General features: G+C 29.0%; 2 protein-coding genes across 2 annotated transcripts; one reads left to right on the plus strand and one right to left on the minus strand.

The window, feature by feature from the left end:
• On the minus strand, positions 1–4,617 carry LOC113857637 (pentatricopeptide repeat-containing protein At4g18520, chloroplastic-like). The gene is made up of 4 exons (XM_027489724.1): positions 4,278–4,617; positions 3,077–3,438; positions 2,539–2,707; positions 1–2,116 (listed from the first exon to the last, which is right to left on the minus strand). The coding sequence occupies exons 1-4, from the start codon at positions 4,423–4,425 to the stop codon at positions 339–341; spliced, it is 2,457 nt and encodes an 818-aa protein (XP_027345525.1). The 5' UTR covers positions 4,426–4,617; the 3' UTR covers positions 1–338.
• Positions 4,618–21,752: 17,135 nt separating this feature from the next.
• On the plus strand, positions 21,753–22,918 carry LOC113859805. The gene is made up of 3 exons (XM_027492489.1): positions 21,753–21,851; positions 21,929–22,238; positions 22,637–22,918. Exons 1-3 carry the CDS (start codon positions 21,753–21,755, stop codon positions 22,789–22,791), a joined length of 564 nt encoding a protein of 187 aa, XP_027348290.1. The 3' UTR covers positions 22,792–22,918.
• Positions 22,919–23,719: the final 801 nt, after the last annotated feature.

The raw sequence follows: 23,719 nt of genomic DNA on the forward strand, positions 1-23,719 counted from the left end.
ACACATGCAGATTCTTATTTTGAGAGCAGCATGAGCATCCTTCATCATAAATAAAGTCTTTCAAGATGTCACACTTAGAAAATCTGTTTGGTGATGAAGTGGTAGAGATTTTTTTTTTTTTTTTTTTTTTCTCATCATGTTAAATCTTTTTACATTGAGGCATGTAAAGACAACAAAAGAAGCCTCTCACCAATATTTGGTGGCACATTGTTTCTCAAAATCTTTCTCTATCCTACTCTTCTACCGGGTATACATTATCCATTAGGCTGCTATTCATCTAATTAGGTACATTCACTAATGTACAATGTTCATTGATGCTCCTATCTTGCGGAAGATTACTAGGAATGCAAGTAATAAGAAGAAGATTCGATATCCCAACAAATGTCTCCACGCTCAATGCCTCCACAGGCTGTAAGAACTGTTGCAAGGATATAATCATCCACCACAAAACCTTCAGCTTGCATTCTATGCATGAGCTTCAGAGCCTCTCCACCATGTCCATTCCTTGCATAAGCCAAGACCATGGATTTCCAAGAAACCAAGTTCCTCTCTGGCATTTTGTCGAAAACTTGAAAAGCATCAGCAACATATCCACATTTTGAATACATGTATATTAAAGCACTATTTACAAATACATTAGACAAGGCAGGGTTCTTGCTTGCATAGGAATGAATTAATTTTCCTTGCATTGGAGCTTCTAGTTTGGCACACGCTTTCAGAGCGGATGAGTAAGTATAGGAATTAGGAAACACACCTTCCTCCATCATTTCTTGCAAAAATTCTAGAGCCTCTTGTTCAAGTCCAAGTTTGGCACACCCAGAGATAATGGCAGTCCATGAAACAACATCCCTAAAACGCATATGTTGGAGCACCTTGAAAGCATGAGAGTATTCTTTACATTTGCAATAGAACCACACCAAAGTGCTTTCTATGTATATGTTAGAATGAATAATAGTCTTGATTATATGTGCATGAACTTCTCTTCCAATTAGCAAAGACTTAATTGTGCCACAAGCCATCATGACACTCAAAATTGTAAATTTATTAACATGTATTTTTTTCTTCTTCATTAATCGAAAGAAGCTTATGGCCTCTTCCCCAAACCCATTTCGAGCATATCCTGATATAATGGATGTCCAAGTAGCTGTATTTCTACCCCTCATTCTGTCAAACACTTCTTTAGAATTCACCATCATCCCACATTTTGCATACATATCAACTAGGGAAGTTCCTACAAAAACATCACTCTTGCAGATTTTCTTTATTATTGCACCATGAAGCTGGGTCCCAAATTTCAAAGCTTTATTCTCTCCACATGCCTTTAGTGCACCACACACAGTATATTCATTGGGAGAGAACCCATGACCAAGCATTTGTGACAATATCAACATAGCTTCATGTCCAAGCCCTTGCTGGGAACAAGCAGTAATCATAGTTGTCCAACATACCACATCTCTCTGTGTCATACGATCAAATGTTCGAAATGCACTTGATATATTGCTACATTTTGCATAAAAATGAATAACTGCATTATCAACAATTAAATTCCTCCAGCTGCTTTTCAAAATATGAGCATGGATTTGTTTCCCCAGATCTAAATCCACTCTTCTACTGCATAAATTCATGATACAGACAAACATCTTACTGTTTGCTGGAACCCCATATTTAACAGAATCTTGAAATAATTTAAAAGCTTCATCATCCAAGTTAAATTTTAAGTACCCATCAATAATAGCAGTCCATGTAACCGTATTCCTTCTTGGCATTCTATCAAACACTCTACGAGCCTGAGCTAGCTTGCCCAATCTCAAATAACTACAAATCAAATTATTATCAACATAAGTAACTGAATGTCGAAAACATTTCAAGACAATTGCATGTACTCTTCCTAACTCTTCCACATCGTAACACAATCGCAGCCAATGAGCAACTAATTTTGGATTGAAGCATTGACTTTTCTCAGCCAAATTCTCTATCCTCGAGCAGGAGGAATCCAGGGGAGAATTGATAATCTCTTGGAAGTTCAACCCCGCAGCATTTAGTACTTCAATGCTTTCAGAGGCAGCGTCATAGACTTTTACAGCATCCAAGCATGTGTTCTGAAGCTTTACCCAATCTTGTCACATAAACATAAGGGAGAAAAATGCCAGATTAATTGAAGAGGCAAGTTTTAACTACCCAGTTACATTGATTCATTTCTTAACATGTGGCAATTCTATATGATCTTTATACTGCAAGGACAAAAAAATTCTACGGCATATTATCACAGTTCAACCTAGGGTAAGCTAGACAAATTCTGGATGATCAATAGTTTTAAAAGAGGAATTTTTGGAGATGAGAATGAAAATGGAATATGATTATGTGAGTGAATGACTTTGATCTGATTATAAAATGCACCAACATCTAATTTTACTTATAGTAATGAAGTATGGAAAAGCTCTGAACAGGAGGACGTTATTCTGTTCAGTGGGTGACCAAATATTTAAAAGCTAAATATATTGTCATAAGTAACATTAACTCGGAATTCAAGGCATTTACCATTTTGTGCTTTGGGATTGTCATCATAAAATTCAGCAACTGTATGGAGATGCATAAAGAATTCTTCTGTGAAGTCTTTACGATTCCTGGAGACAATTTCATAAATTTCAGATGGATTCCCTTTGATCATTTCAATAAGTTCACTGTATCTCCGTAAATCTTCATCTATCTGCAGAAGAGGAGAATTCAATAAATTTGTGCATTGTAGCAGCCATAAACAACAAATTTAAAGGCATGGTAGAATCTTGAGATATACAAAGTTTCCCTACATCAATCACATTTTCTTTTTGTTCTAGGATACAACATCTTTCCCCTTTTATTATTTCATAAGCAATGTAGTAAACACTAACAGTACAGTTGTACTATCAAATACAGCTCCAAGTTTGTATGTTGCATTCAAGAAACTGAAAAAAAAAAGTTATTAAAAATGGGGGTGAATTTTAGACAGAAATGTGCTAGTTTGATTTTCATGAGTCACCAATACTATGACATTGAGTGATGAGTATAAAATTCAACAATAAATGGGTAAGCAACAGACCGCCTTAAGCTTCTTTCCAAGCCATAGCAGCTTGTTCTTCATCAGTGGATTGTCTTCAGTGTCTGCTCTATCCTTACAATGTCTAAAGAAATGGGGCCTAATATTGCTCCACTTCCTGTTGAAAACTAACAACCTTCTCCAATCAGTCTCGTCCATCATGAAAGCCTCAATTAGCTTGTCACAATTTCTAATGATCATTTGGTAGTTATCCAAGAACCTTGTGCCATCATAACCATCACTTCCACTAGGATCATCACAAGAGCAAGCACCACTAGAGGCACCAGTGCACGACAATCCTTCGCCAACACAATTCTGCATTGCCCTTGAGTCACAAGCAGTAGCTGGAAAGGAATGCTGCTGATCTGCTTGATCAATGAACAAGTTAGCATAACAGGAATTAGGATTCTCTTGTGTAACAGACCATAATGTTCAGGAGACACAAATACAACAATGTTGTAACGTAAACAAACCCATTAAGATAGATTACATGGCCCACTAGTTATATTAAAACTTCAGTTTAAATCTGTTTTTGTTCCCTTTACGTATTATAAATTTCTCATTTGGTCCCTCATTTTTAAAAAGTTATAATCTAATTAGGGACAGACCTACATTTTATAATGTGGGACACATCCCCCCACTTAATTTCAAAATCATTTAATAATATTAAAATGTTAAGTTTTATTTAAGTTCCAATATCCACAATTTTACCCTTATTATGCTATTTTTTATAGTACTATTTTTTCTTATGCAAAGTACGAGATACTGGGTGCATTTGAGAATAGTACTTAATTAAGTGCTTATTCACAAAATTATTTTTAAACAATGGTTTATACTTTAAATTTAACAATGAAACTTATTAGGATAAACTGAAAACAACTTATTTTGATAAACTATATAAGAAGTTTATTCAAACAAACTGAAAAACAGTTTCACAGACCCATTAAATCAACCCCCCCCCCTCCAACGGTCACCCAAAATTTCTGGGCCATCACTGAATCTAATTCTTCTAAAATTTTCCCCTTCCCTGCATTTAGTCTCCACTTGGTTTTGTTCATTAAGTGCATTGTGACACACGACACGGAAGAGAAACAAACAAGGCACTCCCTTGGTTGATTTTACCTTGCTAGCGCCAAGTAATATACATTATGCAATGCAGCAAAGGGCCAAAACTAGATAATGGAGTTGGAAAGTAGTGACTCACCTTTGGAAGTAAAAGTGATGGTTGGAAGGGGAAGTGAATTTGTAACGAAGAAGGAGAAGGGAGAAGCTAAATCTGCGGTGGGTTTAAGAGCGTGAAACCTTGGTGGAAGTGAAGCAGAAGATTGGAGAATTGCAGAGCGTAACTCCATGTGTTAAGTAAAATGGAGAGATTGAAAATATCTGAACTATTGATGAAGTCGCAGGTTTGGGTTGAGGTTGTCGGAAATATAGCAAAGAGGGTAAGGAGCTGAACTCAACTCTGGTCTCTCGGTGGGATAAGGAGGCCAGCCATGTCAGCGATGTCACGGCTACCATTTAATATCTTTTCCATAACTTGATATTTTTAAATCACTATCTCAATTCAGATATTGAGTATTCAATTAGTTTTTTTTTTTTCTCATGGAAGAGAATTTAATTAGTTAAACTACATTTATTTGTAAGCATGTAATAAATATCTTATTATTAAAAAAAATATTTTTTTATTCAAATTGAGGTTAGATTTGGAATTTTAATTTTTTTATATTAAAGTGATACTCTACTGTTAATATAGAAAGTGGAATTTAATTAAAATATTAAAATATACTAATAATGTAAAAAAAAAATTATTGCCTAATTATAAATTGTAACATTATTAAAAATTATTGAATTCTATTATAACTATTTTAAAAGTCATATCTATGATATTTTATTTTACATATTTTTATTAAAAATATTAAAAGTTAAAAAAATAGAATTAAAATACTATTTTAATAGTCTAAATATCTATAGAATCAAGACGAAAGAAAGAGTATAACGAAGGAGAAATAACCTCAATATAATTTGAGGAAAATAAAATTTTTAAGCCTTGATTAAATGGTTAGCAAGTTATTTTATTTTCTTAAAAGTATAACTAGACTTTAAATAGATAAATTTAAGTACATACTAAACTCTATCAAGCAAGTTAAATAAAGGATGAGAGGAGCTTTGAACATTAAGAATTAAGAACAAAGCATATCTCGAATCATTATTTATCCATAAAAGAATACTCATAACTCTGTAGTTAAAGGCGAGTAGAGAACTATATTTCTATGAAATTTAGCAATAAAATATCCTTTAACATCCCATATCAGATCACCATAAGCAATAGCACCATTTATTAAGGAGACAACACCATTTACATTAAGCTTCCATTGATTAGTTAGAGGAGCCATTTAGTAGGAACTTGATCATTCACTAACCTTGGTAAAGATGAAACATTACTAACAGCAACTAGACAAAAAATTCAAAATTAAACAAAATTTTCTAAACAAGTTTCATAGGCTAGACAAAAGAATTATTAAAAATAAAATTATTCATATCCTTTATAACCAAACAATAACTTTAAATAACCCATTATTGAGAGAAAACAAAGAAATTCCAAAAATCTGCCTAGCATAATAACAATATCTAATAACATGAATTATAGATTTAGAATTATCACTAGTACAAAGGGGAGAAGTTGTCATACCTCTATTGCATCTTTCTTTATTCATAAACAGTTTGCTATGGATAACTTTCCACAAGAACATCCTAATTTAAGAGGTTCTTTCTAATTTTAAACTAAATCAAATAACTTAGAAATATGAACAGACTAATTAACAAATTTATACAATAAACTATAAGTAAATTTGAGAAAAAATATTTAATTACTTTTCATATTCCAAAAGACTGAATCTTGCCCACCAGAATCGGAAGGAAGAGTAATTTTAGCAAGAAAACTATAAATCTAATCTAGAAGGACACTAGCCAACTTATTCCAATCCAAGACCTCATTAACAAAAATAAAGCAACATGTAGATTCAATTCCAAATCAAAAAGGGAATGTGCAACATAACTAAACAATTTACCAATATTAAGTATCTAATTATCATATCAGAATTTAATAGTTATGTCATTTATGACCCATCCTAATCCCTTAGCAAATAAAGATCAAATAAAAGATAGACTATTTTACACAAGAGAGACTCTTTGTCCATTTCTAACCTTAGAATTTTGTCCTAGTGTAAATTTATATTTATTATGCAAAACTTGAGCCCCAAGATCACGTGATGTAATTAACCTCCACCATGATTTCATCAAATATGCTCTTATTAAGCACGTGTAAGTCCTTAAAACTCAATCCACCCTTTGATTTAGGTTTACAAATTTTTGCCAACTAATGAGATAATACCTCTTTTCCCTTAGTGAATTCTAAATAAACTTCTTCCATAAGCTACTGATTTCATTAGGGATGGCAATGGGTAAAATACCCGATGGGCACCCGCAAAATTTACCCACAATGGGTAGGGTATTTACCCGCTATACGGGTACGGGTATGGGTGTGGGTAAAAACCCGCAAATTTTAATGGGGATGGGTGCGGGTATGGGTATCTAAGTACCCACCCCACCCGCATATATATATATATATATATATATATATATATATATATATATGCTTAAACTTTATTCAATTATGAATTGAATTTTTGTATTATTATATTACTTACGTGAAGTTATATAAGATTAATATAAAAATATATTTAATAATAAAGTAAACCAAAAAATTTATTTTGATTTATATTTTTAATAGAAAATTTATTTACTATTTTATATCATTTAATTAGGTTAACACAATTTAATTATTACATAGTTAATATGAGATTGACTTTTTTTTAAAATATTATTTATATATGACACACATAAAATATTTTTTACACAAATATTTTTGTTAATAAAATCATATTGATGTTTAAATCATAAAGTAAATGATAAATAATAAATATATTATAAATATTTTATAAATTTTACAATCACCTACTATTACCGTAAACTTATTATTTATTAATAATATTTAAATTTTATTTTTATATTTTAATTTAAAATAATATTTTTCTATGCAACATATGTATTACAAACACAATTATAATCTATTGAATCTAAATAATATTATTCTTACTATTTATTCACATTCAAAGAAGTTTTTGAAAAGATATAAATATAAAAAATTATTGTTAATTTTTTTAAGATAAAAAAGTATAATTTTTTTAATATACACGTATATTTCTTTATTATAAAATTTTATTGTAACTATTTATCTTTTATTCAATTTTTTTTAAATTTATATACATTATAAATATTTAATTCACTAAAATAATTTTTCAAAAATTTATATTTTTGATAAAATACTTTCGTATAGTATATGAGTTAAAAAATACTAGTATTAATATATATATATATATATATATTAATTATATTATATTATTTTAATTAAATCTATTATTTTTCTTACAATTTCAAATTCAAAAGTTAAAAAAAATATTTTATGTATCAACTTTCTATTGTTAGTATTGAACTTCTTTACTCTAACTCTATTCTCATTCTCAATGTCTGTCTCACTAAAACTTAATAACTATGAAATATTATTCATTAGAGTTAGTTGTTAATGCCGTCACAAGAGGTTACTAAGTGATCCCACACGAAAGGACAACCATTGTACAGATCTATTTCGTTGTTGTTCTGACATTACCAATCAATCAAATCTCACACAAGATAGGATTATCACTGACAAATAACTTGTGTGTTTAGTTTTACTTATTGTTTCTAAGAATTTTAGTTTAGAAAATTATTATATTAAGATACATTTAACATTTATGATCTTTGAATATTTGTTTTTTATCTATATTTGTACCTTATTCGACAACTACATATTGAATTTTTGTATTATTATGCTACTTATGTGAAATTATATAAATATATTTTTCTTTATAAATATTTTTTTTTCAAACAAACGCGGGTAATGGGTACAAGACGAGTATGCGGGTACCCAGAGGGTACGGGTACGGGGATTAATGTTCATACCCACGCAGGTATGGGTCTGGGTACGGGTATTTTTTTAAAACGCGGGTATGGGGATGGGTACTGTAGTACCTTACCCATACCCTACCCATTGCCATCCCTAGATTTCATTACAAAGAAAAATAAGAAACAACTAGAATTGCATAATATAAAAATAAATATTCATAAGACATGATTGGATAAGGATAACTCTTTTATATAAGGAAAAGGAATTCATTTTTTAAAAAGAAAGTTTTTTGCTAATTTTTATTTAGTTAATCATTAAACTAATAATATATCAAAATTGAATTTTAAAAATATTATGATAATTAACATTATTACTAAAATTAATATTATTAATAGTGTTACTATAAATAATTTAATTACACTGTTATTATAATTTACTTGATTGACTGTACATTTATTTATATTTTTTTAAAAATTTATTGTATTTAATTATATTTTTTATATTTCATTCTAAGTTATATAGATCACATATATTGAAAGTAGCACTCACTCTATACTCATAGGGTAAGTTTAGCTTATATGCATTTGTAAACTAATAATATATCAAAATTAAATTTTAAAAATATTATGATAATTAACATTGTTACTAAAATTAATATTATTAATAGTGTTACTATAAATAATTTAATTAGCACTGTTATTATAATTTACTTGATTAACTGTACATTTATTTATCCTTTTACAAAAAAAAAAATTGTATTTAATTATATTTTTTATATTTCATTCTAAGTTATATAAATCACATATATTGAAAGTTGTACTCACTCTTTACTCATTGGGTAAGTCTAGCTTATATGCATTATTATTGATCTTTTCTACTATTTGAAATGGACTCACCTCTAAGACTTAATTTGGACTTTCTTTGAGAGGGAAACATTTCTTTTTTGAATTGAAGTTAAACCAGATTTCCTATGTCTAAGAATACTTCATGTCTTCCCTTGTTAGCTAACTAGCATAGCGCTCATTTTTTTTAATTATTTGGGCTCTAACCCTCTCATATATGCTGTTTACAAAGCTTGTTATATATATATATATATATATATATATATATATATATATATGTGTGTGTGTGTGTGTATAGAGTTGTCAAATAATTTAAATAATAAAGTTATTTAATAATATATTTTTTATATTCTTAATTCTGTTATTATTAAATTAATATGTTATGTTATAATTTTTTTATTTGTAATTATAATAAATAAAAATTATATTATATTAAAAATTAAAAATATTTATACACGATTACATTTTTTAAAATAATAAATTATCATATTCGTTACATTTAAACAAGTTAAAGAGTGGTTAAGTCTTTAAACAGGAACAAGACGCAATCAAAATTAAACGAAATACAATTAAAAAATGAAATAATAATATTATATTAATATTTTTATTATTATTAATATTTAATTATTTAATTGTTTAACTATTATATTAATATATTATGTTTAATTTTTTTATAATAAATAAAAATTATTTAAATATGAAGCATATTTTATTCGAAACTAAAATTTTATAAAAAAATAATAGAAAAATAAAATAAAAAATTTAATATACAATATATATAAATATATATAATAGGACCATATAGTAAATAATATAAATAATATAACTTTAAATAAATTATATATAATAATATATATTTTTTGTAACTTACTATGTATTTTATTTTTATTGGTATAAATTTTTTGAGTAAGGTAACTATAAAAAAAATTTTAGAAACCAGGTCTACAATACACAGCCACATACCTAAATATAAATATGTTAAATTTTAAATAATTATTTTTAATAAATTTAACATAGATGTAAATAGTTTTTTCTTAAAAAATATAGTTATTAATATACATTTAGAATTCAATAATTAATAAATATTTACATAAACAAAAAAATATAAATAAAAAATTATATTACTAATTAATTTATTAATTTATATATATAATATATAAATATATGTTTTAATATATTGTATCAATAATATTTTCTATATTATATTTAAATATTTTATAATTACTTTTTTAATTTAATAGTTATTATTATTGTCATTATATAATAAATAAATAAATATATATATATATATAGTTAAATTTTTATATTAAGTTTTATCACATATTTTTTGATTAAGATAAAAGTTTAGAAATATAAGTTATTTAAATATAAATTTCATTAATTCTTATTATGCTCATATATTATTTTTCTGCAATCATAAATTTTATAATACAAATATTTTTTATCTACGATTTTTATAATGACAATATTTATTTATTTTTTTAAATATAATAATTTTCTTTTAATTGATTCAACAAATTTTGTGAGTGTTATTTTTTGTTATTAATTTTATGTGTTTACCGTCATTTTATTTACTGAATATAAGATTTCTTTACACAAATAAAATATAATTATCACAAAAAAATAATTAAAATATTCAATAATTTAATAATTTTATAAAATTAAATTAAGAAAAATAGAAATATAAAAATTTTATAATATGAAAATATTTATAGTTAATGCTCAAATAATATTTTAAAAATTATTTATAAAATTATCTAAAAAATTTTATAATTATTTAATAATTATCAATAACATAAAAATTTTAAAATGTGTAAACTAATTTGATAATAAAATAATTATATTTTTATTAATATTAAGATATATTTTTTTTATAGTAGACTTTTTTAACAGCTTCAGGCCAAGTCACGGAAATAAGTTAGGTCAGGCTGAAAATAAAGCCTTTAATAGATAATAGGTCAGGCTCAAACCTAATAATTATGTTATAGGCCGGGCCTGTTTAGAATAAAGTCTAACCTGTTTTTATCCCTATCCCTATGCAATACATCACTAGAATTACATAAGGGTACTAAATCTAATGGGGCAAGAGGATTAAACCCATATACTATCTCAAAGAAGCTATGGTTTGTGGTATAATGTACCACACAATTATAAGCAAATTCTACATGTGGGAGACACTCATCCTATGACTTAACATTCTTTTTTATGATGACCCGAAGTAGTGTAGATAAAGTCCTATTGACCAATTCAGTTTGTCCATCCATTTGGGAATGACAAGTGTTAGAGAAAAGTAGTTTAGTTCCTAGCTTAACCCATAAAGTTCTCCAAAAATGGCTAAGGAACTTAGCATCCCTATCATTAACGATAGTTCTAGGGATTCCATGTAACCTAACTATATCCCTAAAGAAGATTTGACAATATGACTTGCATCATCAACCTTGTGGCAAGGAATGGAGTGAGCCATTTTGCTATATTGATTTACCACTACAAAAATGGACCCATACCCCTTTGGGTTCTACGTAAGCCTAAGATAAAGTCCATACTAATTTTAACACAAGGAGTTTTGGGTGTGGACAAAGGTGTGTAAAGGCATTGAGATAAAACCTTTGATTTGTCCTATTTGCATGTAAGACATCTAAAGCAATGTCTTTGTACATCCCTTTTTATTTGGGGCCAATAGAAATGTTCACTAAGAGTAGATAAAGTCTTACCTTCCAAAGTGCCCCATAAGTCCCCCTCATGGCTTTCCCTAAGTAGAAGTTCTCTCATAGACCCTTTAAGTATACATAACTTATTGCCCTTAAACAAGAAGTCTTCTAGCCTATGGAAACCATGTGAGGCTATGGTCCCCGAAGAAAAGAAAATTGAAGAGAAATATTCATTCTCATGATACAACTCTCTAATCCTTTTTAAGTCATGCACATTAGCTCCAAGAGAAGTTAAGAGGATTTTCCTTCTAGGTAAGGCGTCAGCTACAATGTTAGCTTTACCCTTCTTGTGCTTTATCACATAAGGAAATTGTTCCAAGTATTCTACCCATTTTGCATGCCTTTTATTCAATTTGTTTTGCCCTTTCAAGTATTTTAATGATTCCTGACCACTATGTATAACAAACTCTTTTGGAAGTAGGTAGTGTTCCCAAGTTTTGAGGGCTCTAATCAAGACATATAATTCTTTGTCATGGGTGGAATAGTTTAATGTGGTACCATTAAGTTTTTCACTAAAATAAGCTATGGGGTGCCTTTCTTATAGCAAAACTGCACCTATATTTATATTAGAGGCATCACACTCTAACTCAAAGGTTTTAGAAAAATTAGGTAGAGCTAGTATAGGTGCTTGTGTGAGCCTTTCTTTAAGTTCTATGAAAGCTTTTTCTTACTTTAGACCCAATTAAAAACCATATTATTTTTCACCAAATCATTTAAAGGTGAGGCCAAAGTAGAAAAATCTTTCATAAATCTCTTATAAAAACTAGCAGGCCCGTGGAAGCTTCTAAACTCTCCAACGTTCTTATGGATTGGCTAATCCTTGATGGCCTTTCACTTAGACTCATCCACATGTACCCCTTTTAAGCTCATTACAAACTCTAGAAAAATTATGTGATCCATGCAAAAGGAACACTTATCTAAGTTAGGATAAAGGTTATTGTTTCTTAAGGCAAGTAAGACTAACCTCAAATGTCCTAGGTGAGCTTCTAAAGACCTATAATATATCAAAATATCAAAATATAATACTATAAAATATCCTATAAATTTCCTTAGGACATGGTTCATAAGTCTCATCAATGTACTAGGGATATTGGTTAAACCAAAAGCATAACCAACTGCTCATATAACTCAAGCTTGGTCTTAAAGGTTTGTTTTCCATTCATCCCTATCTTTCATTCGAATTTGATGGTAACCACTTTTAAGATCAATCTTTGAGAATATAGTGGAACCACTAAACTCATCTAACATATCATCTAGTCTAGGTATAGGGTGCCTATACTTGATGGTAATGTTATTGATGCCTCTACAATCTGTGCACATATGTCATGACCCATTCTTTTTAGGCACTAACAACACCGGAATAGCACAGGGACTAAGATTTTCTCTAATCCACCTTTTCCTTAACAAGTCCCCTAATTATTTTTCTATTTCCTTGCTTTCTTAAGGTTTACACCTATAGGAATGGTTTGATTCCTTTGAATTGTAGATCGTTCCTATAGTAACTTTAAGCACCAAACCTTGCTTCCATGAAGAACAATGCAATTGAACAATAAATTTCAAAGCAAAAGTGAAAGATTGAGAAGGAAATTAGTGTCACTCTCAATGGGAGACAGGTTACATGATCTTCACCATAATAGAAAGATTTATCAATAAGAAGTAAACTCAAGTTCTCTACTTAGATCACTTATGAGGAAAAAAGTTTCACTAAACTCACTAATTTAAATTTGGATTCCATTTTATAAGATTTAATTTACTTTTACGAAAATTAGTTTTAGTCAGTCTTTACAACGGGTCACTACGTAAATCAGAATTTCACTTCAAGGTTGGAACAACTCAAGTCACCAAAGATTTTATTTTCGGTCCAGCGTAGCTACAACTGACAATTAAGAATTATTAAGAATATGTCCACGTTGATCTTGAGCAAGTGAGATTGTTCACCAGGAATAACATCCTAATTTATATATACATGCCATGCATAAAGCTTAAAAGTGTATTATTTGATTTTCAAATTTTTGTGGTTAACTTCATGCTATAAAGACTAATATAAATTAAATTAATTTAATTATTATTTTATTTTCAACGCAAAATTTATGTAATAACAATAATATATATATATTTAATTATTATTTTATTTTCAACACAAAATTTATGTAATAACAATAATATATATATATATATATATACATGAATTTTTTTAGAATATGAGATAATAATATAACTGCAAAAATTAATAGGAATGACTATTTTAAAAATAATATTTTAAATTTTTATTTACAACTTTTATATAAATAATAAATTAAAAATAAAAACTTACACAAAGATTAAAATAATATTTACATTATTGTAATAAATAATTTTAGATCTTTACCTTTTTTATATTTTTAATTACTAATTAAAATGTTAAATATCTTTTTATTTTAAAGTAATATATATTATTTTATAATATCAAGTTTGAATCTTAATAAATATAATGCAACATCCGAGCATAATTTAAGTGAAAGATACATATTATTTAGATAAAAATAATATATATATATATATATTATATTTATATTTATTTTTTAATTTTTAAAATATTATAACATAATAATTTTATTATTATTTAGATTATTATTTTTTCTTTTTATAAATTTTAATTTAAACTTTCATGATCAACTCTTTTTATTAAAAATAAGTTAAAAATAATAATAAATATTTTATAAACTTTTATAAAATATAATATAATTAATAAATATTATTAAAATATTTTTAAAATATAATAATTTAATACCGAGGCATACAATAAATTTGTTTTATCTTAAAAAATAAATTCATAAAGGTATTAAAAATCAGTTTTATCTTAAAAATTAAATTTAAAATTGAAAACCTAAAGATAAATTTAAAACTAGTTTCAATTGATTTAAAATTAAATTTAAATTATAAAATTACTTTTAAATCAATTAAAAAATAAAATAATTTAAAATTTAATTTATATAATTAATTTATGTGTATGCAAATATATTAATTTAATACAATATAAAAATAATAAAAATTATACTATTAATAGATTAAAATATATAAAAATATAATTTTAGATTAGTAATTATAAAATTTAAATCTTTTTAATAATAATATTAAAAATATTTATAGTTTATTTTTATCTAATTTAAAATAGATTTTAAATTAAATTCAAATTTTAAAATTAAATTTTAACCGATTTAAAAAAGTTAAAATAAATTGGTTCAAAATCTAATCTATATAATTAAATTTAAAATAAATTTAAGTTAATTTTTTAAAAATCGAATCCATACACATCCTGGTTAGCTTCATATTATAAAGGTCAATTTAAATTAAATTAAATTAATTATTATTTTATTTTTAACACAAAATTTATGTAATAATATATATATATATATGATTTTTTTAAGAATATGAGATAATAATATAACAAAAAAATTAATAGAAAAGACTATTTTAAAAATAATATTTTGAAGTTTTATTTTTAAGTTTTATAAAACTAAAAATAAAAAAGTTATAAAAATTTTAAAATAATATTTAAATTATTGTAATAAATAATTTTAGATCTTGTCTCTTTTAGATTTTTAATTACTAGTTAAAATGTTAAATATTTTTATATTTTAAAGCAACCAATCTAGGGAGAGTGGGGGGAGGAGTGACATGGAATGTGGGAGGTAGGAAAGCCCATCCCAAAAAAAAAAAAAAGTTAGTTTCAAATCTAATCATATAATTAAATTTAAAATAGATTTAGATTAATTTTTTCAAAATCCAGTCCCCGGAAAGCACAGTGAGAGCAAACTCGGAAGCTAAGACCTATTACTGTCCGGCGAGGTTGAGAAGCAAAAGAAGACGATGAAGAAGGTTTCGTTCTCCATCCCCTCCTGGAAGTCCTCGTGGAACACCAACTTTGTCAAATCCTCCAGCCCATTCGACAACTCTTCCTCCGAACAAAACTCCGACGTTGCATCCAAACACTTCATCACCGAATTCGATCCTTCCAAAATCCCAATCCATTCAGCTCCTCGTATCCTAATTCCTCCAGTCCAAAACCAATGGCGACCTCTCAAGATTTGAGTTTACTGTCTCATAACTTTTAGGTTATTTTAATTTATATAATTTTTTAACTTAATTCTTTTCAATAAAGGCATGGCTATGGAAGGTGGCATGCCGTGGTTGATGATAAGGATATGAAGATTCAGAAGGTTATCTGTCAGGAGTTGAATCTCCCCTGTATAAATTTACCAGTTCAAGGACAAGTTGGCTCTGAAGTCCGCACCAGTGGAGATACGTCAAATGTGGAATCCACATACAACCAATCTGCTGAAAATGGTAGGAATGAGTCGAATGACATAGCAGCTGATGGTGCAAATATGGAAAATGTGAAATTGACATGCAACCAATCTAGGGAGAGTGGCAGGAGGAGTGACATGGAATCTGGTGGTGCACATGGTTCTGGTGATGCTAGGAATCAAGCACGGTTAAATCAAGAGTCCTCCTCATTGTATCAGTTTAAAGATATGCAGAGAAGACAGATTGAGTTTATGAAAAAAAGGATACTCCTATTGGAAAAAGGTCTCAATGCTGAGTACCGGAAAAAATACTTTGTAAGTGAATTAATACTTCATGGGTCTCAAGTTTGAAAATGCTGATTGAGAATATATATTAGAAAGAAAACGAGAACACTTCTGTTTATTTTTGCTTATTATTTTTTAGGGTTGGGCTGGGGTGATGAAACAAGAGTTATAGGAAAATGCAGGAACCGACGACAAGAAAGGTTTCTGGATCAGAAAAAAAAATTATAAAACAATCATAAGAAAACATCAGCATATTGGCTCTCTGCAATCCAACAAATTAGACCCATAAAATGACTAATAGCAGAAACTCGCAAGAATGGTAGTTAGGAAAGCCCATCCCAGATAAAATTTAATCACAAATTACTTTGCTTGGAAACTTGGGGAATCACAAGTCCAATGCACTGTAAACAGGTTCCTAATACTTTGTTTCTTCCAAAATCCCCAAAAATAGTAGGGAAGTGCTCCAAAGAGTTTATGTTTGAGATGCTGAAACACATATCCCCAATTTGCAAACTTATTGTTATGCAATTTGAAAATTTAATATAGATTAGAAGACTTAATCTTAGGATAGTAACACAATACTGTATAATGCATGTTTTGTCTCGAGTTTTGCTCCACTTGCTAGTTAAACTGACTACCTTACGAACTTCTGCAGGGTGATTCGAAATCAAATGAGGTGGCAAATGAAGAATTTAAAGGTAAACCAATGGTTACAAATGTACCAATGGTTACATATTGGCTCTCTGCAATCCAAGTCATCATCATCTTCCCGGTCACCTACAAAATAAGGAATATATACACAGTTTTTTTCTTTTCTATTTTTATCATGCTATCTTATTATATAAGGTAAGGTAATGTGGTCACATTTATTTTTCTTCTTAAACTAAGGTTAATTTATAATTTTAATTTTATATATTAAAGTAATGATTTTATTGTTAAAGAAAACTGTTAAAATAATTAGTCTTATTATTGTAATTAACATTGATAGAATTATAGCAACAATTCTAACGATGTTAACTATTGTAACAATGCTAATAATTGTGTTGATATAATATAAAGGTATATTACAGTAAGGTAAAATATAAACAAAATATAATAAAGTACAACAAACCAATTTTTTGGAAATATAATCAATGATTATGATAATTATGTATTCAATCAAAAGAATTATAGTAAAACTGCTAATCATATTAATTTTATTAACAATTCTAATAATGTTATTCATACGGCTAATTCCGGTCACATTTTTAATAACAATAAAACAACTATTTTAATACATAAAATTACAATTATAAAATCAATCATAATTTGGACAAGAAAAATATTTTATACAACCTAAATTTTAAACTTTAACGTAAACATATTGAATATTATAAATAATTTTGAACTCTAATTATGCTAACTATAAATTTGGATTATACAATTAAATATATTTAAGTTAAAGTTAAAAGTTAATCAATGATCACGTGAGCATTAAAAAAATCATGTTAAACTATTAATGCAAGCCTATGTGTTTCAATTTAGAATCTTTCATACTCTTCTCCGTTCATACAGTGTAAAGGCCTTTTATTTTATTTTTTAAAAGAAAAGCTTACCGGTTTGAGTGTCTCGGTTTTGAAACATAGAAGCAATCGAACGAACCAAGCTGTACCAATGGGTTCAAACGGTTTACTGCCTTATTACTTTTAGTATTCTTGAAATTCATTATTTTTCTTTATACAGCAACTAGTTTAGTAATTCGGCAGTGTATATATATTATTTTATATTTGTGCAAATAATAATAGTAATAATTTTTAAAATTATTCTGATTTAATTTCATAACTATGAATAGTAATAGTATTTTTTTCAATTAAATACAAATATTCGATATATATTAATCACCACATTTAAAAAAAATTAAACTCTTAAAAATATATTCTAAATTTGAAAAATAAAAATAATTTTTATAAATATAAAAGTATATTCAGAAAAATATAAATATTTATATAAAGTAATAAAAAATTTTAATAAAAATTTATTCTCTAAAATTCCAAACAAAATTAACAAAAATATAAGTAAAAAATAAATTATTATAACATAGTAATTTATGTATCATTCTCAATAAATTTTAATATTATATATATATAATGAACTATGAAAAAAATTAATTATACTTAATATTTCACTTTTAAAGCTGTAGAATTTTATTTATAATACAGAAATTAATATTCATATATTTTTTCTAATCTCAATTTTTTTAAAAATGAAAATAAAGAAAAAATAACTAAATAAGGAAATGTAATTAGAAGAAAGTATGTACAAAGTATGGAAAATTTACTTCTTTGAAACAATGTTAGTATAGTATGTTGCAAAGTAAACCGTCTTAAAAGATTCGCCCCTCATGATTGATGATTACCCCAACACAACACTTTGTCTTCTTCGTTTGTGCGCCTAAAGTCACTTCACTGTCCTCTCTTACAACTAGCTGTCTCTCTGTTCTCTTTGTTAGCTCTGAATTCTAAGAATGTGGTTTCGGTGAAAGCTTAAATTTGTCTCCCTCCCATTCTTCACCTACACGCGTAATCAAAAGATGACATCCCTCAGAGAACTTCTCACAGAAGAAGGCTTCGACCAAACGAACCCATTCAGACCAAAACACAAACTTTCACAAGAGACAACTTTGAACATATGCCATGATCGAAAAAACCTTGATTGCTCCTACCACAAGTTAGACAAGTCCTTTATACGAAATGGGTCTTGGTCATTTCATTCCAAAACTCAAAGGGTTGGTTTAGCCTCTGAAAAATCGATTTCCAAGTCATTGGTGTCACCGAATTCAAGAACTGTGGGACCCCCTATGGATGAAGTTGCCACAAGAGCAGTGATTGCTATTCTCAGTGGGTACATTGGAAGATATGTTAAAGATGATCTTTTCAGGAAAACGATTCGAGACAGGTGCAATTCTTACTTGGTCAGAAGAAGAAACAGTTCAGAATCAGATGATGATGAGGTTCTTGTAAACATGAAACAAGGGATGGATAATATTGACACGTTGGTAGCACAACAAGATCAAGGGACAAAGAGAGAGATAAGGATCAAAAGCTTAAGGAATTCCATTGAGCTTTTAACCATAGTTGCTTCATTGAATTCTAAAACTTTAAGGGAATCTGCTTCAACTTGTGGAATACCCAATTCCCATCTCTCTGCTTGTGCTCAACTCTACTTGGCTATAGTTTACAAGCTTCAGAAAAACAACAGGATTTGTGCTAGGCATCTGCTGCAAGTGTTTTGTGATTCTCCATTTTTGGCAAGAACTTACTTGCTTCCTGATCTTTGGGAGCATGTGTTTCTTCCTCATCTTCTCCATCTCAAAATTTGGTACACTGAGGAGCTAGAGGTACTTTCAGCTTCAAGTGCATGTCATGGTGAGAATGAAAAGAAAATGAAGTCTTTGAGCAAAGTATATGATAACAAAGTGGACACAGGAACTGTTATGTTTGCTTTTTATTACAAGCAGTGGCTTAAGGTTGGGGCTAATGAACCTTCTCTTCCCATTGTCCCATTGCCATCAAGACTACGTCACAGATCATCTAGAAAAAGGTCTTCAGATTCTTTTGTTTCCCATTCTTCTATCAACCCAAACTTGTAAGTCACATGGACATCATGCACTCACTAGTCTACTCAAGATATCTTTTTGAAACAAAATGTATATGGTAGTTATGTGCTTTCTATGTTTTGGTTTCATGCAATAGATACAAGGAAGTATTTGGCCCCAAACTAGAGCTGAAACCTACCAATTTTGCTCATCAAAATGGATTGTTGACAATTAGATGGGGCTCAGGGAATGATGAAAAATTGTATGATGATGAATTCATCAGCAGTTCTTTCCAGGTTAGTTTCAGTGTCTTCACTTCATCGCACATTTAATATTGGAATGCATTTGAGAAATATGATATCTCATCCTATTTCTCACCTTTGACAGAAGGAAGACATGAACACATTATACATTGGAAGGTCATCAAGGCGAATTGACAAGAATCATCTTGCTGAATTAAGGCCAGAGTCTCTTATGCTGGACTATTTTCAGTGCTTTTCTTGCAGGACTATGGGAGCAGAAAGCTTGGTGAACAGCAACTATACATCCAGCAGTGCTTCATTTAGAGACGATATAACTGTTCTTTCAACTGAATTTGTTGGAGCTATTACAACCCTATGCTCATCAGATATTCTAAGTGAATGTGAATTCGCAATTCGTGTGATTACCAAAGCTTGGCTGAACTCTCATGGTGATCCTCTAATTGAAGAAGCACTGACACAATCTAGTGTAATTGAGGCTATCCTGGAGGTATTGTTTGCCTCAAGTGAAGAAGAAATTCTAGAATTGGCCATATCAATTTTAGCAGAACTACTAGGAAGGAATGATGCAATTAGACAAATTATACTGAGCTCAGATCCACATCTAGAAATCTTTTTGAGACTTTTAAGAAGCACTGGTCTATTTCTAAAAGCTGCAATTCTGCTTTATTTGTCAAAGCCGCAGGCAAATCAGATGTTATCACCAGAATGGGTGCCACTAGTACTTCGAGTGTTAGAATTTGGAGACAAAGTGTTGACCCTCTTCAGAGTACAATGCAATCCTCAAGTGGCAGCATTTTACTTTTTGGACAAACTTCTTACTTGTTTTCATGAAGATAAGAATGTTGAGAATGCTGGGAAGGTTGTTTCCCTTGGGGGATTGACCCTTCTTATGAAAAGAATCGAAGAAGGAGACGTACATGAAAGAAACAATGTTGCTTTAATAATTTGTAGGTGCATTCGTGCTGAAGGAAGCTGCAGAAGTTTTCTTGCTAACAATATAAAGAAGAGTTCTTTACTAGAACTCATTGTTCTTAGCAATAGTAAAAATTGCAGCAGAGGTGCTTTTTCTTTGCTAGCTGAGTTACTCTACCTTGATAGGTATGCATTTCATTACCCATCTTTTCCTAGATTTCTTGTTTATTCTTTTATTCCATCTTTTCTTTGTTTCCTTACTCTCTTTTATCAGAAAGTGCTGATATGATAGTCTTTTGAAATCATGTCTTCAGAACCTCCAAGATTTTAAATTTCTTAAAGGGTCTTAAAGATGGATGGGGTGGCCTAAACACAATGCACATTCTGTTCATCTACCTTCAGAAGGCTCCACCTGAAGAACGTCCTTTAGTGGCAGTGATATTGTTGCTGCTTGACATCATGGTAATTCTTTCAACTACTAGTCCATGTATGGAAATTTTAACTGATTGTTTGGTGAATAATTTTCCATGTTATTCTATGACTTTGATTGTTTCCAAAATCAAACTCTTATATCGGTTAGCCATCCATTAATATATTAAATTGATTTAGTATCTTGAAGAGTTCACAAATGGAATATCAGTTGTGTTGCAGGAAGATCCTTTCAAAGGGAGTTTATATAGAGCAGAAGCAATTGAGGCAATTGTGGATGCTTTAAATTGTCAATTATTGAATAGTATAATACAAGAGCAATCAGCAAGGGCTTTACTCTTGTTAGCAGGCCAATTTTCTTATAAGGGAGAATCATTAATGGAAAGAACACTTCTAAAACAAGCTGGCTTCATAGAAAATTACTTGGAAGATTCCTCTCATGGCAAGGAAATTGTTGTATATAATTCAGCTCTCAAGGTAGGCTTTGGATTATAATTATGCTTGTATTATTACTTACTATTCAAATTATTGATTGGTTGTATGTTGTTCATTAGAATAAAGAGGAGGATGAAGCGGAAAGTTGGCAAACAAGAGCAGCTAGTTTCTTGTTCAAAAGTGGAAACAAGAATTTACTAGCTGCACTTGCAGATTCTGCAGTCAATGGAGTCCCAAGTTTAGCAAGAGCTAGCCTTATAACAATTTCATGGATGAGCAGCTACCTTCACTTAGTTGATGATAGAAAGTTGCCACCAATGGTTTTCTCAATTATCATCCCACTGTTACTAAAATACTTGAATTATGATAAGGATGTTGAGGCTAGAGTGCTGGTTTCATATTCATTGCTATGCCTTGTAAAAAATTCAGGTATGAAATTTTTACCATCTTCAGCGTTGTGCCAAATTTGTCCTTGAAGGACTAGTTGTTTCATTTTTGTTCTCAGACTTCAGATTTGGCAGCATAGTACAGACCCCACAGAAAAAACAGGGGCTGATAGAGAAATTTTATGCGTACAACTTTTTTCTACAATACTTTCTGACTTAGAGAATGAAGGAGAAAAGTGGAGTATAAGATAAAATAAATGATATGATGAAGAGATTATAAAGAGGAAAAATGAGTTTAAATTGGTACATTAAAAGTGTGTATAGAATAATAATAATTATATTCTTCAAAGTTTATGCTTATTATAAATTTTAATTATATTCTTGTTTACCTCTTCAGTTTTCATTTGTCCTTATTTTTGAATTTAAACAAATTCTTAGCAGGATATGTCTCTTCTGTCTTGCCATCGCTGGATGAAGACTCACTCAAACATCTTCAGAATCTCTCTCTAGTCACGTGGACTGCCAATGAGCTAATCTCAATAATCGCGAAAAGCAGCATACGATCAAAATCAATGAAAAACAAAGCTGCATATTGAACACTTCCATGTTCATTGTCTTTCATACACGTGTGAATGTTTGAAAGGGAATATTTCTACCAATATCTATTTGTTTCATTTTATGATAGCATATAATTCACAGTCTGAAAAGCTTGTTCAGCCAAAGAAAGAAGCTACAAAAAACGGGGGAAAACACTAAAAGAAGCTTAGGTGCTAACACAAATTCAATACAAGTAGCTTCCCATTAATCTCACTAGCATGTTTTGAGTTATATTATTTTCAAAATTAATTTCTGTAACAATAAATTTTTTTTCTCTCTCTTTTTCTCACCTCATGCATTTTTTCTCTTTCTATCACTTTCTAATTCGTAAAAAAGAAAAACAAAGTAATACAAATTTGTTGTATGAATAGCATTTCTCTTATCTTTGTGTTCCTTGATTACAAAATTTGTCGTATTGTTAGTCATTCCAACTTCACCCCTCCAAAGAAAAAGGAAAGAAAACAAAGCATAACAGTATAAAGCGTTTGTTTAGTAATTTTTTTTAATAAAATTTATCATAAAATGTATTGATATAAACTAAAAATGATTTATCTTAATAAGATGTATAAAAAATGTATTAAATAAAATAAAAAAATAAAATTATAAAATATTTTCATAATTTCTCTTGAAGTGTTTTAGATGGAAAATAACTTATCTCTTGGGAGGTTGTGCATGTGCACATGTATGCTCGGAGTGAAGTTACCCCATTTCTTTAAAGAAAAGAATTCTCTTAGGAAAAAGATATTTTGCTGTCAAGAATAACAGACAAACATGACAGAACAATTTGGGACATAAGTGGATATAATTATGTGGATGTGATGTGATTGCTCATTGTAGGAACCTCACTGTGGGGAGAACAGTTTTTCTAAGCTATAGCTTCTTTCCTTTTGATCCATCTCCAAGCTGTACCTTAAATCCATGCCATAC

Source organism: Abrus precatorius, unplaced genomic scaffold (genome assembly GCF_003935025.1).
Source record: "Abrus precatorius isolate BTA unplaced genomic scaffold, Abrus_2018 Scaffold2, whole genome shotgun sequence".
Lineage (NCBI taxonomy): Eukaryota > Viridiplantae > Streptophyta > Magnoliopsida > Fabales > Fabaceae > Abrus > Abrus precatorius.

Coding starts and splice junctions, on each gene's coding strand:
- LOC113859805 (XM_027492489.1), top strand. CDS start 21,753: ATGGAAAGAACACTTCTAAAACAAGCTGGCTTCATAGAAAATTACTTG. Junction 21,852..21,928: donor TATATAATTCAGCTCTCAAG/GTAGGCTTTGGA, acceptor GTTGTTCATTAG/AATAAAGAGGAGGATGAAGC. Junction 22,239..22,636: donor ATGCCTTGTAAAAAATTCAG/GTATGAAATTTT, acceptor AATTCTTAGCAG/GATATGTCTCTTCTGTCTTG.
- LOC113857637 (XM_027489724.1), bottom strand. CDS start 4,425: ATGGAGTTACGCTCTGCAATTCTCCAATCTTCTGCTTCACTTCCACCA. Junction 2,708..3,076: donor TTGGAAAGAAGCTTAAGGCG/GTCTGTTGCTTA, acceptor CCTCTTCTGCAG/ATAGATGAAGATTTACGGAG. Junction 2,117..2,538: donor CAATCCCAAAGCACAAAATG/GTAAATGCCTTG, acceptor TTATGTGACAAG/ATTGGGTAAAGCTTCAGAAC.